Below are 22,555 nucleotides of genomic sequence, written 5' to 3'. Positions count from 1 at the left end.
GTGTCATTAGTCATTAGTTTTGGAGCAACATTTTATTAGTGTTACATAATACTTTGGTAATTGCATTTTAAATGCATAGCAATGAGCTGAGTTTTTGTAACTACTATACACAAGGAATAGTCACTGTTACTTATTCCACTTATGTAATAACTTGATTATTATGCAATTATAAAGCAATGTAACAATGTTGCAATGTAACCAAGTTAATACACATGTATAAGAACTTGATGTAAAGTGTTAGTTTTACCTTAAGCCACTCATTATGAAAATATATTTGTTAGTCATTTTGAAGCTGCGCAAGTGGTCTACTCGAATGATGAGATGATTCCATGTCCTTCATGTATTTTATTATAAGATTAATATCTAAAAGCCCCCCAAACCGTTGTTAGACTAATTCAACGAACTGTTGTAGTTTTTGGTTCTTCATCAAATATTTGGCAGCCATCAAATAATTTTTGTTTTGTTTTCAAATAACTAGCATATGTTCAAATACCTTCAAATATAATTGGGTTTTCTGAGAGGTATTCAAAACACTTAAATAATATTTGATTCTGAGATCTGTATTTGAATAAAGAAAATGGTTACCTTTGAGTTGAAACTCTATAAAAACTATATTCGACTACCATGAGTATTTGAAAAGTTGGTATTTTCAAATAAACAAAAAAAATACAAAAATGTTCTGCCCAGGTCTGGTGTGGCGCCTAGTTGACTCACTGCATGTGATTTGAAGTTCCACTATGGCAATACACAAATGTATGGTGTGCCACTTGACATTCATATCAGTGCCAATTTTGGACATTTAGGTGCTACCCAGATATTCCTATTTTATGTATGGCTAGGTGGTGAGAGACTGAGTTTTTAGATTTTTGTTGACCATGTTCAAGAATGTTGATTCCAATCCAACAAGAACATTAGGCTATTTCAAGGTTGACTCATGTTGAAACTGAATGATACATAGCCTACTCTCAAAGGTATCCCACAAGGTTACCACACAGACACACACTGACGCATTGTTTCACACTAAGGAACTGCAGCAACGCGCAGAACGCAGCAGACTTTTCTGTGCAAAAATGCCATCAACTCTGACCTGTCAAATGTGCCACCTTTTTAAACCTCAAGCCTACACTAGTGGAAAACGTATCAATTAACCTGTCTATATGATTCAGTTCTTTGGCTAGGTTTGGGACGCGACATTTAATCAAGCTGCACTGGAGCACCCTCCTTCTGCCGCCGCTGTGCTCTGTCAGCTGTAGTGGTAATCAAGCGATCTCCCTGCCTATCCCCGTGTGGAAACGTCTGTTGAAGCATGTTCATGTCTGGACAGACCTCTGCAGGGAGGTACAAGGGCAAACTGTGTGCAGATGGTGTCTGGTTCACTGTTTACACCGCTTTGAGAGCGGGAGAGAGGTGACCAGACCCCCTCTGCCCGCCCAACTGTGCGCTAGCTCCCAGTTCTCAGAGGCGTCCTCTAAAAGCCTTTTGGAATACGGACTGTCCAAACAGAATGTTGCATGTGACCAAATCGGATTTGTGTGTGTTGAGACAGCAGTCATTTTCTGGCATGGCTACGCTAGTTGTCATAGTAACAACAAGTGTGTGCGCAGTGGTGTAGGCTGATTGGTGGTGCTCCTGCTTCTTATCACTCAGAAGTTATGTAAGGTGACCACAATGCCTGCCATGGACCTTTCCCAGTTCATTTGAATGTTCAAAATCATAGTGTAAGAACACTTTTAAAGCCTTAAGAGATAAGATTATCCAACTTTTAAAATGTGTCCTTTTTGGCTAGCCAAGGCAGTCTAATAGCTAGCTAGGTAGCTGTTTAGCTTTCTAGAGCATTCACTAATTTGTTTGTAAACAATTATCAAGCTAATTACCTTCCACATGTTCTTGACAAACTGTCAACAGTGTAGCTAGCAAGCAACAATATATGCTAAATAACATAATACGAAGGTGGTTTGAAAAGCTGCTTGAAATATCCAAATCCATGTGCTTTTTGGCTGTTCAGACTACAGGAAAAATAACAGATTCGAATCAGATATGCAAAAAGATAGGATTTGACTTCAAACTGCTAATGTGAAGAAGGCTTTTAGTACCTTTGCCATCATACTTCTGGGTGGGTGCTTTCAAGGCAACTGGGAACTCGACGAGTTTCCGATTTGGAATTCCGAATTGGGTGACGGTTCCAAAAAATGCTCCCTGTCGTAGCTTGTTTTTCCCCCCAGAGTTCCCAGTTCTCTTGAACACACTGAAGTCGGAGGTCGGAAATTTCCGAGTTCATGGTTCCCAGTTGTTTTGATCGTGGCATTATACCACGCACACAGCCAGACTTGATTGTGTTGTATCACTAAGGGGTTGTGACGTTAACTACAGAAAGGGACCGAGAGGGATGGCGGGTAGAGCCATTAAATTATTGATTGATTCACAGATCTCCCGAATCGGTAATTAAAATATGCATCAGAAAAGAAAGGGAAAATGTGGGCGATTAGGCAACAGAGCGGGTTAAAGCGCACTATAAGAAAGGGGAAAATATTCTTGTTGACTTGGTTGGCAGTTCTATTTTTCAATTCCTCTAAGCTTTGTAGTCATCATTGCCAAATGAGTCAAGCGATTGATAGGCTACCTACTGTATTTTCTGAAGTAGCATAGGCCTATTTAAGGCTATGTTTACACAGGCAGCCTAATTCTGATGTTTTTTTCTTCACTAATAGGTATTTTGACCTGAAATAGATCTGATGTGAAAAGAGCTGATGTGATTGGTCAAAATACCAATTAGTGGAAAAATGATCAGAATTGGGCTGTCTGTGAAAACAGTGTATTATTGTTACGTTACATGTCGATCAAGTAGCCTAAAGACCCTTGTTGTCAGCTGTCATGTTCTAAGTAATTGCTCTTGTGAGCGGTGGCCACATGACAACGCTTTTGCCACATGACATGGTTTCATAAATAAAATGAGCAAAATATAATGCACGATGAAATGTTTTTCCACACTGAATTCCACATATTGCTTTCTTTGCTTTATATCTGTGATGACATGCAGCATCTGACCTTGGGAAGACTCTCCATAGATTGTATAAGGCTCCCTGCCTTACAGAGATTTCAGAGCGGGGTGTGGTGTCACGTGGCAAAGGACCGATACCTGTGCTAATATAAAACAAATCACGCTACTAGTGGAGAGTCACTACCATGGATAATGACCAAGGAAATCCTGGACCCATATCTGAAGTTAACGGTCCTTTAAAAAAAAAAAATGTTTACTTCGTCCCTCTTTTTACCGGTATGCCTACTGGGGGAAGGGATGTCAAACTGTACATCTCATATGATGTCCCTTTGAAGAGCTGGGCCAAAGCAGCGGTGCCAAGGAGGAGTCCGAACTTGGTTTCGTAAATCAGTCATGAGCGCCATCTAATGTTAATAGGCGGTGGATTGCATTAGGCGTTCGTTGTCTCAGGCGTACATTGTCATTTCATGGGTCCATATGCGACAGAAGATCAAAATGCATTGGTGCGTTCTCTGTTAAACTGTGCGTAGTATTTCTGTGTGAATGGTAATGCATTGTTTCAGTTTCTTTTCCAATTATCTGGGGTAAGCATTTTTTTCGAGCCACATGCAAATGCACCAGTACATCAAAACAAATATATACTGTCTATCTGATCTAAATGTAGCCTACTGTGTATTTTGGACAATCTATGATTATATAACTTTATGCTCTAGTATCCTTACTGCCTGGCACATTGTTGTACATTATGTAAGAGATAGGAAGAGAAGGCACATGCAGGTGTACATCTGACCTCTGGTGGACTTAACACCATTCCTAATACAGACACTAGTGGCTCCCATGGAGGGCCAGTCTGTTTCTTTCTGCTGCGGCCAGATACTGAAAGGAGTGACCACGGTCTTGGGCAGTACAGGGGTCAGTACTGGGGTCAATAGAGTCAGTGGTCAGCCTGTAATCCGGGATGCCTCCCACAAATGTTATATATATATATATATATATATATATATATATATATATATATATATATATATATATATATACACACACACACAGTACCAGTTGAAAATTTGGACACCTATTCATTCAAGAGTGTTTCTTTATATTCACTATTTTCTACATTGTAGAATAATAGCGAAGACCTTTCCCTTACATCAAAACTATAAAATAACACATGGAATCATGTAGTAACCAAAAAAAGTGTTAAACAAATCAAAATATATTTGAGATTATTTATAGTAGCCACCCTTTGCCTTGATGACAGCTTTGCACACACTTGGCATTCTCTCAACCAGCTTCACCTAAAATGCTTTTCCAACAGTCTTGAACATATGCTGAGCACTTGTTGGCTGCTTTTCCTTCACACTGCGGTCCAATTCATCCCAGATCATCTCAATTGGGTTGAGGTCGAGTGATTGTGGAGGCCAGGTCATCCAATGCAGCACTCCGTCAAGTAGACCATTCACAGCCTTGAGGTGTGTTGGGTCATTGTCCTGTTGAAAAACAGATGATGGTCCAACTAAGCGCAAACCAGATGGGATGGAAAATCGCTTCAGAATGCTGTGCTAGCCATGCTGGTTAAGTTTTCCTTGAACTCTGTGAAGCATTTTTTTGGGCTGCAATCTGAGGTGCAGTTAACTTTGATGAACTTATCCTCTGCAGCAGCGGTATCTCTGGGTCTTCCTTTTCCTGTGATGGTCCAGTTTCATCATAACGCTTGATGGTTTTCGGGACTGCACTTGAAGAAACGTTCAAAGTTCTTGACATTTTCTCCATTGAATTACCTTCATGTCTTAATGATGAACTGTCATTTGTCTTTTTTTATTTGAGCTGTCCTTGCCATAGTATGGACTCGGTCTTTCACCAAATAGCCCTATCATCTGTATACCACCCCTACCTTGTCGCAACATAACTGATTGGCTCAAAGGCATTAAGAAGGAAAGAAATTCCACAAATGAACTTTTAACAAGGCACACCTGTTAATTGAAATGCATTCCAGATGACTACCTCATGAAGCTGGTTGAGAGAATGCCAAGAGTGTGCAAAGCTGTCATCAAGGCAAAGGGTGTCTACTTTGAAGGTTCTCAAATATAAAATATATTTGATTTATTTAACACTTCACTATTATTCTACAATGTAGACAATAGTCAATAAATGAACTCTGGAATGAGTATCCAAACTGTGAGTGTCCAAACTTGACTGGTACTCTGAATATATATATATGAATGACATTTTATTTGTGTGTCAATTTCGACCAGCCCACCCAACAAATAATGGTCCGGCCCTCTGGCATTTGCCAGATTGCCAATCCGGCCCTATTGGACAAGTTCAGGTAGTTCATCCCGGCTTTATAGGTTTCCAAACGTTTACTCCCTACTGAACACAAGACCCGGTTCATGCTTTTTAAGTATTACCTCACTGTCTTTTTTTAGGGGTTGAGGAGGATCCTTTGGTGACGTATTGCAAATTAAGTAATGTTGACTTGAACATTTAAAAGTCTTACCAAGCTCTTTGTCAGTGCCGCCACCACACAAGGTAAACTCATCCTTGGTTGTGGACAAGGGGGAATCTGGCACATCAGTCACATTACTGACACACCGTGATGATGTTGTTTTCTCTTCTCAGCTATCAAGGAGTTCCCTGAAGACATGTTTTCCAACTACGAGCGCAAGAGTGGGGCCGTCCTGCTGCACATTGTGGCGGTAAGAGAGCGCTTTGAATGCTTCTATTACTAGGTATAACTCTTTTATCACTAGCCCAGTCAAAATCAACCTCTTGTTCTCACACCTAGTTAGTGGACACTTCTTGATTGCCCCTAATACTGTAGGTATGAAAGGTGTAAGCAATATAAGAATGACTCCACCTAGACCTTACTCTTAGAATGATGTTGTCATGACGTTGGCCTGGGGGGTAGGTTTATGACAGTCATAAATACCTCTCCCCCCCCCCCCCCCCCCCCTTTTTCCTCTCTCTACCCTACTGAGGTTACATTTGCAAAACCCTTGGTTAACATAGAGATTCTGGGAACATCAGTAGGTGGGGGGAAATGAACTATATTCTGGTAATCCGAACAATTGAACATATGCGGATATGCGGATACTTAATGAATATGATGTCCGTTTGTCATCTGAGACATTCTCATCAATGATAAGATGACAAACTCTACAGTGGAAAGTCTACACATCAGAGTTATCGGATTCACATGGAATTGTTGTTCAATTTAAATGTTTGAATATGAAATTATTCGTGATGGGATGAAATGTGATCTTAGCTTCTAAAATGTGAGATTTGGGTTTTCATAAGATATGGCTCTGCTCAATCAGCCCTGTGAAGGGACATGGGCTATAAAACTTTTCAAACACGCCCTTCTCTGCCTTCCTAAATAAGCCCTTGACGACAATATAACTATCGGTTCCAAAGATGTGAGGACGACGGTCCTATGTCAGAATGGTTCAGATAATAACTACAGAACGAAGCCAAACCAGCGTGAGCTTTGGTTGCGAATGGTATGAACTTTGAACTCTTATTCACTACAGAAGTGATACCTCCTAGCCGTTGAGTTAGCAACAGCAGATGCAACGAGGGTTAGGAAGGAACAGACAGAGTATCCCGTCTATCACCCAACGACGTTACTACAACGTATCCAATTGACAACCAGAGACATTCTTCAAAGGACTAGGTTTGGCAACACGGCCTTCCATCTACCACCAACCTACCGAAGCGCAGCTCAGAGTAAATATTTATTGCATTTTCTTTTTCCAAATGGGTAGTAATTTAGAATGTATAAGATAGCCCAACTTCTTCCCTTTGTTCCTCAGTCTTCCCGCTCCTTCACTCAAACCCAGCCCCTTTTCTTTTGTGTAACAAGCTGTCATATCTGTTCCGCCCGCTAGGGACTTTTTCCTTTATGATGTAATTTGTAATCAAGTTATGATTTAATTATGTGTATGTGTGATTAGTTAGGTATTTAGTAAATAAATAAACCCAATTTTGTATTGCTGATTCAAATTGTTAGCCAGGGTTCGTGCAGATAACCAAGATATATAAATATTATTTTGTGGTGCCCGACTCTCTAGTTAATTACATTTACATGATTAGCTCAACCAGGTGATATTAATTACGGAGAAATTATTTTATAGAATAGCATGTCATATCACTTAATCCGGCATAGCCAAAGGCACAACAATGTGCTGGAGTTTCCACCAGTGGCGTCATGCACGACAAATGTTTGTGGGGGCACTGATGGCATTATTCAATATTTTCATAAATATTTCAAAAATATTTTTTTCATATAATGAAAATGTAAAATATTTAAGGGTCATAGGACCCCTCAGTTTCAATGGACATCTAGTACCCCCCCCCCCCCCCCCACATTCTTTCAGATGTACAAGTATGATCAAGAGGTGTCTCTGTAGGAGGCTAAGGGTTGAATTTGGACTGGCATACCTCAATCTCCTTTAACAACAATACACCTCAGCTTGATCTCACACCAGGGAGAACTACTTCCCCCTCTTCCCCCCCCTCAAGGCCGACCGCGGTACTCCAGGCATTGTTAGCAGAAAACACTATCCCCCATTGTGGTGAATGAAAAAATGGCAATCTTCGTTGTCAAACTTTGTGTAAATAACAATATTTAGAAAACAATCATGATACCAATAATGGCATATAATACACCATTTGCATAGTTAATTGTTTAATTACATGCATTTTAATCCATTTCTTCATTTCCTGCACTAATGTGTTGTCATTTACACGCTGTCACGTTTCTTTCATCTTAGTATGCCTCTATTATTTTTTTTAACAACACTTTTCCTTGACAGAATAATGATTCTCCTATTTGACTGTGCATTTTCAGGCAGTTCTTACTTTGGTCACTAGATGGCGTTCAGGCTATTTCTAAGGGTCTGTGCTCCCAAAGTTGTTGACTGTTTTTGTGCTTGCCAGCAGTTCTCAGCTGTTAGCAGCAAATGGCAAGCAGTTTCTTCCTGGCAATAAAAATCTATAATTGCCATCATTTTTTCGAGTCATTGTTGAATTTTTTTATGTCACAAATTAAACATTAAACCTCGTAAATAATACATGGTAACCTTGTAAACAATTAATTTAGACCCTGCGTTTATTTAGAAAAATGCACTTTTTTGCACGGCAATTAAGAGGGACAGGCACTTATTTGAGACAATGTTTAATTGACGTTTTACTGTAAAAGTATAATTTAGTTGCTAATGAGAGCCTGCAGTACCCAGGTTGAGCTTCAACTTGAGTTACTCAATGAGAGAGCCAGCAACGTCACTTCCTGGAGTAACTCAAACTGTGCATGTTATTTCTCTGAGATGCCATCTTAACTGACTTAATTTGGCTTCAATGCGTTATTGAGTCTTCATGCGTCGCACCGAGAGATAAACACCTCCCTGGGAAGAAAAAGGGCGGGGGTGTATGCCTCATGATTAACGACTCATGGTGTAATCATAACAACATACAGGAACTCAAGTCCTTCTGCTAACCTGACATAGAATTCCTTACAATCAAATGCCGGCTATATTATCTCCCAAGAGAATTCTCGTCAGTTATCGCCACAGCTGTGTGTATATACCCCCTCAAGCAGACACCACGATGGGCCTCAAGGAACTTCACTGAACTCTATGTAAACTGGAAACCATATATCCTGAGGCTACATTTATTGTAGCTGGGGATTTTAACAAAGCACATTTGAGAACAAGGCTACCTAAATTCTATCAGCATATTGATTGCAGCACTCGCATTATCAATACACTCGATCACTGCTACTCTAACTTCTGCGATGCATACAATGCCCTTCCTCGTTCTCCCTTCGGCAAATCCTACCACGACTCCATCTTGCTCCTACAGTCTTATAGTCAGAAACTCAAATAGGAAGTACCTGTGACTAGAACCATTCAATGCTGGTCTGACTAATCGGAATCCACGCGTCAAGATGGTTTTGATCTCGCGGACTGGGAAATGTTCCGGGCAGCCTCAGAGAATAACATTGATCTGTACGCCGACTTGGTGAGTGAATTTATAAGGAAGTGCATTGGAGATGTTGTACCCACTATTAAAACCTACCCTAACCAGAAACCATGGATGGATGGTGGCATCCATGGCTGAATATAAACAGTATAGTTATTCCCCCAGGAAGGCAATCAAACAAGTGAAATGTCAGTATAGGGACAAAGTGGAGTTGCAATTCAACGGCTCAGACATGAGACGTATGTGGCAGGGTCTACAGGAAATCATGGACTACAAAAAGAAAACCAGCCACGTTACGGACGCCGATGTCACGCTTCCAGACAAACGAAACACCTTCTTTGCCTGCTTTGAGGGTAATATTCCTCTGCGACTGGAATACCGACATAATCTGCCCGAAGATTCCAACAGGCCCCTCAGGCGCGACGTCCACTGAAGGCCCATTCTGCTAACCTGCTAGGCCTGCTAGCTACCTAGAGCTTCTTGGAACCCTACCAATTCCACGACTGGTCTATCGACGCCACCGCACGAAGAGGCAAAAATAGACTTACCCCCATCGCGATGTCCCCCATAGGCTAACTTGCTAGCCCCGGTCTGCTAACTGCTAGCTTGCCTGCCAACGGTCTGCTAACTGCTAGCTTGTTTAGCCCCAGCCTACTAACTGTTAGCGTGTTAGCATCGGCCTGCTAACTGTCTGAATCGCCGTATCCCCAGTCAGCCCAACCACTCACTGGACCCATATGTTCACTTGGCTACGCATGTCTCTCCCTAATATCAATATGCCTTGTCCATTACTGTCCTGGTTAGTGATTACTGTCTTATTTTACTGTAGAGCCTCTATCCCTGCTCAATATGCCTTAACCAACCATGTTGTTCCACCTCCTACATATGCGATGACATCACCTGGTTTAAACGTCTCTAGAGACTATCTCTCTCATCATTACTCAATGCCTAGGTTTACCTCCAATGTACTCACATCCTACCTTACCTTTGTTTGTACACTATGCCTTGAATCTATGCTGTCGTGCCCAGAAACCTGCTCCTTTTACTCTCTGTTCCGAACGTGCTAGACGGCCATTTCGTATAGCATTGCCGTACCCTTATCCTACTTCTCCTCTGTTCCTCTGGTGATGTAGAGGTTAATCCAGGTCCTGCCGTGCCTAGCTCCACTCCAACTCCCCAGGTGCTCTCATTTGTTGACTTCTGTAACCGTAAAAGCCTTGGTTTCATGCATGTTAACATTAGAAGCCTACTCCCTAAGTTTGTTTTACTCACTGCTTTAGCACACTCTGCCAACCCGGATGTCTTAGCCATGTCTGATTCCTGGCTAAGGAAAACCACCAAAAACCCTGAAATCACCATTGCTAACTATAACATTTTCCGCCAAGATAGAACTGCCAAAGAGGGCGGTGTTGCAATCTACTGCAAAGATAGTCTGCAGAGTTATGTATTACTATCCAAGTCTGTACCCAAACAATTCGAGCTTCTACTTCTAAAAATTAACCTTTCCAGAAACAAGTCTCTCACGGTTGCCGCTTGCTATAGACCTCCCTCTGCCCCCAGCTGTGCCCTCGATACCATATGTGAATTGATTGCCCGCCATCTATCTTCTGAGCTCGTGCTACTAGGTGACCTAAACTGGGACATGCTTAACACCCCGGCCATCCTACAATCCAAGCTAGAGGCCCTCAATCTCACACAAATTATCATTGAACCTACCAGGTACAACTCCAAATTTGTAAACATGGGCACCCTCATAGATGTCATCCTAACTAACTCGCCCTCCGAATACACCTCTGCTGTTTTCAATCAAGATCTCAACGATCACTGCCTCATTGCCTGCATCCGTAATGGGTCTGCGACCAAACGACCACCCCTCATCACTGTCAAACGCTCCCAAACGCCTTTCCAATCGACCTGGCCGGGATATCCTGGAATTACATTGACCTCATCCCGTCAGTAGATGATGCCTGGCTATTCTTTAAAAGTGCCTTCCTCACCATCTTAAATAAGCATGCCCCATTCAAAAAATGTAGAACTAGGAATAGATATAGTCCTTGGTTCACTCCAGACCTGTCTGCCCTTGACCAGCACAAAAACATCCTGTGGTGTTCTGCATTAGCATCGAATAGCCCCAGTGATATGCAACTTTTTAGTGAAGTTAATTACAAATATACAAAGGCAGTTAGGAAAGCTAAGGCTAGCTTTTTCAAACAGAAATGTGCAACCTGTAGTATTAACTCCAAAAAATTCTGGGACACTGTAAAGTCCATGGAGAATAAGAGCACCTCCTCCCAGCTGCCCACTGCTCTGAGGCTAGGAAACACTGTCACCACCGATAAATCCACTATGGCCATGCTTTCCACCTGGCTACCCCTACCCCGGTCAACTGCCCGGCACCCTCCACAGCAATCCGCCAAAGCCACCACCATTTCTGCTTCACCCAAATCCAGATTGCTGATGTTCTGAAAGAGCTGCAAAATCTGGACCCCTACAAATCAGCCGGGCTAGACAATCTAAAATTATCTGCCGAAATGGTTGCAACCCCTATTACTAGCCTGTTCAACCTCTCTTTCGTATCGTCTGAGATTCCCAAAGATTGGAAAGCTGCCGCGGTCATCCCCCTCTTCAAAGGGGGTGACACTCTAGCCCAAACTTCTACAGACCTATATCTATCCTACCCTGTCTTTCTAAGGTCTTCGAAAGCCAAGTTAACAAACAGATTACCGACCATTTCGAATCCCACCGTACCTTCTCCGCTATGCAATCTGGTTTCAGAGCTGGTCATGGGTGCACCTCAGCCACGCTCAAGGTTCTAAACGACATCATAACCGCCATCAATAAGAAACAATACTGTGCAGCCGTATTCATCGACCTGGCCAAGGCTTTCGACTCTGTCAATCACCACATTCTTAGTGGCAGACTCGACAGCCTTGGTTTCTCAAATGATTGCCTTGCCTGGTTTAACAACTACTTCTCTGATAGAGTTCAGTGTGTCAAATCGGAGGGCCTGTTGTCCAGACCTCTGGCAGTCTCTATGGAGGTGCCACAGGGTTCAATCCTCGGGCTGACTCTCTTCTCTGTATACATCAATGATGTTGCTCTTGCTGCTGGTGATTCTCTGATACACCTCTACGCAGATGACACCATTCTGTATACTTCTGGACAATCTTTGGACACTGTGTTAACTAACCTCTAGACGAGCTTCAATGCCATACAACTCTCCTTCCGTAGCCTCCAACTGCTCTTAAATGCAAGTAAAACTAAATGTATGCTTTTCAACCGATCGCTGCCCGCACCTGCTCGCCTGTCCAGCATCACTACTCTGGACGGCTCTGACTTAGAATACGTGGACAACTACAAATACATAGGTGTCTGGTTAGACTGTAAACTCTCCTTCCAGACTCACATTAAGCATCTCCAATCCTAAATTAAATCTAGAATTGGCTTCCTATATCGCAACAAAGCATCCTTCGCTCATGCTGCCAAACATACCCTCGTAAAAATGACCATCCTACCGATCCTCAACTTCGGTGATGTCATCTATAAAATAGCCTCCAACACTCTACTCAACAAACTGGATGCAGTATATCACAGTGCCATCTGTTTTGTCACCAAAGCCCCATACACTACCCACCATTGCGACCTGTACGCTCTCGTTGGTTGGCCCTCGCTTCATACTCGTCACCAAACCCACTGGCTACAGGTGCTCTGCTAGGTAAAGCCCGCCTTATCTCAGCTCACTGGTCACCATAGCAGCACCCACTCGTAGCACGCGCTCCAGCAGGTATATCTCACTGGTTACCCCCAAAGCCAATTCCTCCTTTGGTCGTCTTTCCTTCCAGTTCTCTGCTGCCCATGACTGGAACGAACTGCAAAAATCTCTGAAGCTGGAGACTCACATCTCCCTCACTAGCTTTAAGCGCCAGCTGTCAGCTTTAAGCGCCAGCTGTCATTTGCACTCACTGTATATAGACTTTTTGTTTCCTTTTGTTATACTGTATTATTGACTAGGTTTTGTTTATTCCATGTGTAACTCTGTGTTGTATGTGTCGAATTGCTATGCTTTATCTTGGCCAGGTCGCAGTTGCAAATGAGAACTTGTTCTCAACTAGCCTACCTGGTTAAATAAAGGTAAAAAAAAATAAAAAAAATAAATACAGTGCCACCATTGCGGCTTGCTAACAAGGACTGTGCCTCCCTCCTCTCCTTCTCCCTGGCTGATGTGAGTAAGACATTTAAGCGTGTTAACCCTCGCAAGACTGCTGGCCCAGACGGCATCCCTAGCCGCATCCTCAGAGCATTCGCAGTCCAGCTGGCTAGTGTGTTTACGGACATATTCAATCGCTCCCTATTCCAGTCTGCTGTCCCCACATGCTTCACGATGGCTACCATTGTTCCTGAACCCAAGAAGGCAAAGATATCTGAACTAAATTACTACCGCGCCGTAGCACTCACTTCTGTCATCATGAAGTGCTTTGAGAGACAAGTCAAGGATCATATCACCTCCACCTTACCTGCCACCCTAGATCCACTTCAGTTTGCATACTGCCCCAACAGGTTCACAGATGATGCAATCACCATCACACTGCACACTGCCCGATCCCATCTGGACAAGAGGAATACTTATGTAAGAATGCTGTTCATTGACTACAGCTCAGCATTCAACACCATAGTACCCTCCAAGCTCATCATTAAGCTGGAGGCCCTGGGTCTCAACCCCGCCCTGTGCATTTGGGTCTTGGACTTTTTGACTGACCACACCCTGGTGGTGAATGTAGGAAACAACATCTCCACTTAGCTGACCCTCATCACAACACACAAGGGTACATGCTCAGCCCCTTCCTGTACTCCCTGTTCACCCATGACTGCGTGGACATGCACGCCTCCAACTCAATCATCAAGTTTGCAAACGACACAACAGTAGTGGGCTTGATTACCAACAACGACGAGACAGCCTACAGGGAGGAGGTGAGGGCACTCGGAGTGTGGTGTCAGGAAAACAACCTCTCACTCAACGTCAACAAAGCAAAGGAGATGATCGTGGACTGGAAACAGCAGAGGGAGCACCCCCCTATCCACATCGAAGGGACAGTAGTGGAGAATGTGGAAGATTTAAGTTCCTCTGCGTACACATCACAGACAAACTGAAATGGTCCACCCACACAGACAGTGTGGTGAAGAGGGCGCAACAGTGCCTCTTCAACAGCTTACAGACGGCAACAGCTTACAGACGGTAGGCAATTAAAGTCTGTTATGAAAACTTAGGACACGAAAGAGGCCTTTCTACTGACTCTGAAATACACCAAAAGAAAGATGCCCAGGGTCCCTGCTCAGTGTGTGTGTGTGAACACTTAGGCATGCTGCAAGGAGGCATGAGGACTGCAGATGTGGCCATTGCTATGTCCATACTGTGAGATGCCTAAGACAGCGCTACAGGGAGACATGACGGACAGCTGATCGTCCTCGCAGTGGCAGACCACATGTACCAACACCTGCACAGGATCGGTACATCCGAACATCACACCTGCGGGACAGGTACAGGATGGCAACAAGAACTGCCTGAGTTACACCAGGAATGCGCAATCCCTATATCAGTCTCAGACTGTCCGCAATAGGCTGAGTGTGGACTGAGGGCTTTTAGGCCTGTTGTAAGGCAGGTCCTCACCAGACATCACCGGCAACAACATCGGCTATGGGCACAAACCCAACGTCGCTGGACCAGACAGGACTGGCAAAAATAGCTCTTCACTGAGTTGCGGTTGGATGCACATTTATTGTCAAAGGAATGAGCGTTACATTGAGGCCTGTTTATCGTACCTTTAATTAACTAGGCAAGTCGGTTAAGAACAAATTCTTATTTTCAATGACAGCCTAGGAACAGTGGGTTAACTGCCTTGTTCAGGGGCAGAACAACATATTTTTACGTTGTCAGGGATTCAGTCTTGCAACCTTTCGGTTACAAGTCCAACGCTCTAACCACTAGGCTACCTGCTGCCCCAGATAGCTACCTGCCTGTACTCTGGAGCGGGATTGATTTGGAGGTGGAGGGTCCATCATGGTCTGAGGCGGTGTGTCACAGCATCATCGGACTGAGCTTGTTGTCATTGCAGGCAATCTCAAGGCTGTTCGTTACAAGGAAGACATCCTCCTCCCTCATGTGGTACCCTTCCTGCAGGCTCATCCTGACATGACCCTCCAGCATGACAATGCCACCAGCCATACTGCTCGTTCTGTGCGTGATTTCCTGCAAGACAGGAATGTCAGTGTTCTGCCATGGCCAGCGAAAAGCCTGGGTCTTAATCCCATTGAGCGCGTCTGGGACCTGTTGGATCAAAAGGTGACGGCTAGGGCCATTCCCCCCAGAAATGTCCGGGAACTTGCAGGTGCCTTGGTGGAAGAGTGGGGTAACATCTTACAGCAAGAACTGGCAAATATGGTGCAGTCCATGAGGAGGAGATGCACTGCAGTACTTAATGCAGCTGGTGGCCACACCAGACACTGACTCGTACTTTTGATTTTGACGCCCCTTTTGTTCAGGGACACATTATTCAATTTCTGTTAGTCACATATCTGTGGAACTTGTTCAGTTTATGTCTGTTGTTAAATCTTGTTATGTTCATACAAATATTTACACATGTTAAGTTTGCTGAAAATAAATGCAGTTGACCCTGAGAGGATGTTTCTTTTTTTGCTGAGTTATCTGAGTATGCTGAGTATGCTGAGTTTATCACGTCAAGTGTACCGAAATAGGATTATATTCTCTCACACAATGGTAAGGAACAATTTCCTGGTCCCAGATCTCTTTGTGCGGTCTTCCCAACTGCCATGGTTATTTGGCATGACAATGATCATAGGAGTTGGCTATACAGCACAAACAGAGATCTGGCACCAGGCTAGGAGAATACAATGCACTGCAGAAAATGTTTAACCAATAAATACAGTTTTCGAAGTGATGGGATCAATCCCAAATCAACCCGGTGTTCCCCATACTGTGTTTTATTTGATTTATCTTGCTCCTTTGCACCCCAATATCTCAACTTGCACACTCATCTTCTGTACATCTATCACTCCAGTGCTCATTGCTATATTGTAATTATAACACCACTATGGCCTATTTATTGCCTTACCTCCCTTATCCTACCTCATTTGCACACACTGTATATAGACTTGTTCTATTGTATTATTGACTGTATGTTTGTTTATTCCATGTGTAACTCTGTGTTGTTTGTGTCACACTGCTTTGCTTTATCTTGGCCAGGTCGTAGTTGTAAATGAGAACTTGTTCTCAACTAGCCTACCTGGTTAAATAATGGTGAAATATATATTTTTAAACTAGCCCCTACCCAACTAGTCAGTTGTTTAGATCTGAGAGGATTGGAAGGGTATTATTCTACCTAATCCAGTAGTAGCTGTTCCATCTTTCCGCCAGATATGATAGGTAGCATTTTCACCACATTTCTTACTTGATGTATCTAATCATAGCTGTATCATCTTCTTTGATCTACTGCTCTTCTGTATCTCACCTTCTTTGATCTAGTGCTCTTCTGTATCTCACCTTTGATCTAGTGCTCTTCTGTATCTCACCTTCTTTGATCTACTGCTCTTCTGTATCTCACCTTCTTTGATCTAGTGCTCTTCTGTATCTCACCTTTGATCTAGTGCTCTTCTGTATCTCACCTTCTTTGGTCTAGTGCTCTTCTGTATCTCACCTTCTTTGATCTAGTGCTCTTCTGTATCTCACCTTCTTTGATCTAGTGCTCTTTACATTCATCCTTCACCTCTCCTTCATTCCTTCATTGAGATCTTCCAACTTTCCTATTTGTTCAGCCAAGTTAACGTTTCAGACACACATACACACTGACTCTTCTCTCCCGTCTCGACAGGCCCTCTATATGTTCCTGGCCCTCGCTATAATCTGTGACGACTACTTTGTACCGTCGCTGGAGAAGATCTGTGAGGTGAGAGACTCTTGTCAGGACACACAATCTAATCTGGTGAAACTGGTCTGAGATATTAGCATGGGCCCACCGTGGCTCTAGCATTATGTCCTTACCACGGGTGAGTTTTCAGCCAACTTAGTAGCTAGGACGGCACTTTGCTTCTCTCGAGCAATGCTTTTGATAATCAATATTTTCTGCGTGAACTGAATCAAATCTTTCTAACAAAGTACTTTGCTATTCTATGAGTGGTCTTGTTTGTCAAGATGATGACTAAAGGGCCACATTTAACCTACAAAGCTTTTGGGAAGCTCAGCCTAACTAACCAGTCCTGTTTCCTCTCTCGTTCTCTCTTTCGGTCTGTTAGAAACTAGACTTAAGTGAGGATGTTGCCGGAGCCACTTTTATGGCAGCTGGGAGTTCTGCTCCCGAGCTGTTTGCCTCCGTCATTGGTAAGATATGACACACACACACACCCACACACCAATACACACCGGCACACTCACACGCTCCTTTACACAACACAGAAAACTTGGAAACCCAGAATTAAAATCCTGTCGATTCTGATTTGTATTTGTCACATGCTCCGAATACAACGAGTGTAGACTTTACCGTGAAATGTTTGCTTACCAGTCCTTGCAAAAGATGCAGAGTTTCAAAAATGAAATAGTAACACAAGGAATACAATAAAATACACAAGAATAGAACTATATATTACAGGGAGGACCAGTACAAATGTGCAGCGGTACGAGGTATTTGAGGTAGATTTGTACATGACGGCAGGGTAAAGTGACTAGGCATCAGGATAGATCATTATAAGAGTGAAATAAAGAACAGAGTAGCAGCAGCAAACGATGAGTGTAAGAATTGTATGTATTTGTGTTTGTGTTGCTGATGTGCCTGTGCGCGTATGTAGTGTGTGTCGGTTTTGTTTTGTGTGGGAGTGTAATTACATCAGATGCTTGATTAGGTTCTGGGGGAGATGTATGATAAAAGACACTAACCAGACTAACGACGTCTCCACCTCCCTAAATGGATATTCAGCCAAAGCATGTCCCATCCACGCCCGACATTTGAAAGACGTGAACACCTGCGAATGTGTGATTTGTCCAAATGACCAGTGACAAAAACATTTGTCTTTAGTCTTCACATCCCACAGTCTGCTGACCGACGCTACGATAGCATTCATTCCTAGATGTTTTTATTTAGTCACATGCACAGATGTAGTTGCAGTATACAGTGAAATTCTTAAGCTCCGAGCTCCAACAGTGCAGGTGTAGGAAGTCCGGGGGGGGGGGGGGGGGGGGCAGTCGGAGCAGGTAGCTGACTATGGTGGCTATTCAGCAGCCTGATGGTCTGAGGGTAGAAGCTATTGGCCAGTCTGATAGTTTTAGCCATGATGCTCCTGTACTGCCCACGTTTGAGTGATGGAAGCGGGAGAACAGGCCTTGGCTTGGGTGGCTTAGGTCCCTCATGATCTTCTTGGACTTCCTGCGACACCTGGTGTTGTAGGTGTCCTGGAGGGCAGGCAGTGTGCACACAATGGTACCCATAGGCACCCTATTTCTGTCCACTAGAGATTAACCAACACACCAACGTTAAAATTCAACAAAAAGTCAGACAAACCTACACACCAGGGATGGGGTCAATTAAAATTAAAGGCAGTCAATTCAGGAAGATATTCCAAATTCCAAAATGCAAAAACATATTAAATAAATAGCATACTCTTCAGTTTATTGAGAAGTCATTGAAAATAGCTGCAGTTTTTTAGTTATTTTGAATTGGTATTTAAGTTTACTTCCTGAATTGACACACACACAAACACACACACACACACACACACACACTCTCCCAGATAGTTGTTGTCGAGGCTGATTGTGGTTGGCTAACTCCCCCTGTACAGGTGTCTTCATCACCCACGGTGACGTGGGGGTGGGGACAATCGTCGGCTCAGCGGTCTTCAATATCCTGTGCATCATCGGCGTATGCGGAATATTCGCCGGACAGGTGTGTGTGTTTCTGTGCACATGCACATGCACATACACGTGGCTGTTTCTGTGGGTGTGTGTCTGTGTGTGTGTGTGTGCGTGCATGTGGGTCTCGTTTAGTGCAGCATATGCATTTAGATCACTTATGGGCTGAGAAGTAAATTGAAAGATTGAGTTCTCCTATGGGGAACCATGTCTACATGTCTGATAGTTAGCAATTGCTCCCAGCTGTCGTTAGTCTCTGGAAAACATATTTCTGGTCCTGTATTCACGAAGACTAGGAGTGCTGCTCTAGGATCATTTTACACTTTTAGATCATAATGAATAAGATTCCATGGAAAGGGGGGACCTGATCCTAGATCAGCATTTCTAATCTGAGACGTTTTATACACTATATATACAAAAGTATGTGGACACACATTCAAATTAGTGGATTTGGCTATTTCCGCCACACCATTGCTGACAGGTGTAAAAAATCGAGCACACAGACATGCAATCTTCATAGACAAACAATGGCAGTAAACTGGCCTTACTGAAGAGTTCAGTAACTTTCAACGTGGCACCGTCATAGGATGCCAACATTCCAACAAGTCAGTTTGTCAAATTTCAGCTGCCCTGGGTAACTAAGTGCTGTTATTGTGAAGTTGAAACGTCTAGGAGCAATAACGGCTCAGCAGTGAGGTGGTAGGCCACACAAGCTCACAGAACGGGACCGCCGAGTGTTGAATCGCGGAGTGCGTCTGTTCTTGGTTGCAACACTCACTACCGTGTTCCAAACTGCCACTGGAAGCAACGTCAGCACAATAACTGTTTGTCAGGAGCTTCATGAAATGGGTTTCTATGGCCGAGCAGCTGCATACAAGCCTAAGATCACCATGCGCAATGCCAAGCGTCGGCTGGAGTGGTGAATCACGCTTCACCATCTGGCAGTCTGACGGACAAATCTTGGTTTGGAAGATGCCAGGAGAACACTACCTGCCTGAATGCATAGTGCCAACTGTAAAGTTTGGTATAATGGTCTGGGGCTGTTTTCCATTGTTCAAGCTAGGCCCCTTAGTTCCATTGAAGGGAAATCTTAACACTACAGCATACAATGACATTCTAGACGATTCTGTGCTTCCAACTTTGTGGCAACAGTTTGGGGAAGGCTCTTTCCTGTTTCAGCATGACAATGCCCCCGTGCACAAAGCAAGGTCCATACAGAAGGTTTATCGAGATTGGTGTTGAAGAACTTGACTGAGCTTGCACAGAGCCCTGACCTCAACCCCATCAAACACACCGTTGGGATGAATTGGAACGTCGTCTGCGAGCCAGGCCTGATCAGCCAACATCAGTGCCCGACCTCACGAATGCTCTTGTGGCTGAAGTCCCCGCAGCAATGTTCCAACATCTAGTGGTAAGCCTTCCCAGAAGAGTGGAGGTTGTTATTGCAGCTAAGGGGGGATCAACTTTTGTCCACATACTTTTGGTCATGTAGTGTATCTGCAGGGATGTGATCTCTTTCCTGACTGACTGTTTCTCTCTCTCTTTCTAGGTTGTAGTGTTGGGTTGGTGGTCTGTTTTCCGAGATTCATTCTACTACGTCTTGTCGATCCTCGCTCTTATTGCGGTAAGTCTGAAAGTAAAATGCACATTACATGTACTGTATGCGACCATAAACAATAGATTTATTTAAGTAAAAGCAGCAGCTTTTGAAAGCAGCAGCTACTCTTCCTGGAGTCCACACAAAACATAAAACATGACATAATACAGAACATTAGTAGACTAGAACAGCTCAAGGACAGAAGTACATGTTGAATAATTCCTAATTGCCATTATTTTCATTTCTGCCTGTGCTCTTCCCCCCCCCCCCCCCAGTTTATCTACGATGGGAAGGTAGTGTGGTAAGCGAGCCCCACCTCTTTTCGATTGGTCCTTAAATAATACCTTGATGTGATGGAATTTGCATTAGTTGCTTATCTGAACTGTGGGGCTCCTTATTGGGTGATGTGATAGGATTTAATTGGGCTTCATTGGGTAACTGAGATACGATGTGATTTCAGTGGTTGTCTCTCCGTTGTGTTCGTCTCAGGTGGGAGAGCCTGGTGTTGGTGGTCATGTACTGCGGATACATCCTCATCATGAAGTAAGTGATTCACTACTGAGTCAGGGACTTTACAAAACTCAAGGCGTCACGCCCAATGACATTGATGTGGTGGGGGAGTCCGATTGACGTCATTAAGGTATCTTCTATATTTCCAAGAAATATACATAGACTCCATGCAATGATATTGAATTTGAGTGCCCCCTGAGTTTCTGTGGGGTGGAAGATTTTCACCTGTCTGTCTCTGTCTGGCTGTGTGTCTGCCCTGGTTCGTCCAGGTCACTCCCCTTGTGCTCCGACCGCCCTTCTATGACCCGTTATGATGCCACTCAGAGAATAGCCTACTACGCGCTGACCATTTCAGATACCATCCTACCTTGCCCATACGGTTCGCTGTATAACCTATGTGTGCATACATACAGTATGATGTAAAATACACAGCGTGGTTTCACATTTACCAGAAGTTGCAGGACTGAGTCTGCCACAGTTATCGTACACGTGAACAATCGCAAACGTTTTGCTGCAGTTCACTGTATACACGGGGACAGTTTCCCAGACCCAGATTTAACCTCGTGGTTGAATACAAAGATATTTGAATTGAGATGAAGTATGTTTATTAATCGGTGTTCAGGAAACTGTTCCTTAGAGTTTACAGACCACTGCATAGTGTTCAGTTATTGTTTATTGGGTGTTGATGAAAAACATTAACCGGTGTCCCCCTCTCCGCTCTTCTCCCAGGTTTAACCAGAGCTTGCAGAAGTTATTCGCGAGTAAAGACGACAAGGACAAGAATCAGGCCAATGGTAACGCAGCGGCCAGCAGCGAGATGCAGGATGGTAATGCTAGTTATGATGACAGTGTGTGGGATGCCGACCCCGTCATTGCCTATACGTATATAGCACGGCAGTAGGTAAGGCTAACCAGGCAGGCTGTAGTACACACCAAGGCTTCTCTCGAGACATGGGCTTATTCTCTGTCTCTTCACTCTTTTAACCCCAAAAGTTGAAGAAGACTAAAATGAACTATTGGTCGTTTCTGATCAAATAGGGTTGAGGGAATGGTGGGCATTCTAGTTCAAATGTCATTAACTGACTTATCTTTGCATTTGTCCCATTGTGGCATCTGAGAGCACGGGCAGCACCATTGAATCAATCTCCAATCTCCATCCATCTTCTGCTACTCCTTCCAACAAACAAACAAACTGAAAGGGTGAATACTGCCACCTGGAGTATGTTGCTTGAACAGGTATAAAGCCAAGGTTGGCAATTTACTGCCACCTGCAGTTATGAAATGTAGACCCTCTTTGACAGTCTTTGAGCATGCTTTCTCACGCGGAAAAGTATTCTCAAGCTAAAGAGGGAACGCCCACTTATACAGACAGAAACCGCGGCCATTTATTCAATGGCGGTCTTTATGCAACATCCTCATTAACCACCATCTTTGAGTTGACTACTTCAACATGGTATAAGTCCTCCATGCGGTTGCCCGTGCTTAAACAGGTTTTTGGACACTATATGTCTGGAGCTAAGTCTATAAATTGGGCAGGAATATGAACTTGTGGGTCCATGGG

At 43.6% G+C, this 22,555-nt stretch overlaps 1 protein-coding gene across 1 annotated transcript in view; it reads left to right on the top strand.

Moving 5' to 3' along the window:
- Positions 1-22,555, top strand: part of LOC139415636 (sodium/potassium/calcium exchanger 4-like) — a 77,263-nt gene that overhangs the window by 41,051 nt on the left and 13,657 nt on the right. The window contains exons 3-10 of the mRNA XM_071163750.1: positions 5,618-5,694; positions 16,861-16,935; positions 17,282-17,366; positions 18,818-18,921; positions 20,437-20,511; positions 20,760-20,785; positions 20,974-21,027; positions 21,724-21,821. Coding sequence (XP_071019851.1) covers positions 5,618-5,694; positions 16,861-16,935; positions 17,282-17,366; positions 18,818-18,921; positions 20,437-20,511; positions 20,760-20,785; positions 20,974-21,027; positions 21,724-21,821 — 594 coding nt within the window. The remainder of the gene's footprint in view (positions 1-5,617; positions 5,695-16,860; positions 16,936-17,281; positions 17,367-18,817; positions 18,922-20,436; positions 20,512-20,759; positions 20,786-20,973; positions 21,028-21,723; positions 21,822-22,555) is intronic.

This window comes from Oncorhynchus clarkii, chromosome 8 (genome assembly GCF_045791955.1).
Source record: "Oncorhynchus clarkii lewisi isolate Uvic-CL-2024 chromosome 8, UVic_Ocla_1.0, whole genome shotgun sequence".
NCBI classification, from domain to species: Eukaryota; Metazoa; Chordata; class Actinopteri; order Salmoniformes; family Salmonidae; genus Oncorhynchus; species Oncorhynchus clarkii.
This window is presented reverse-complemented; position numbering and strand designations above follow the sequence as displayed.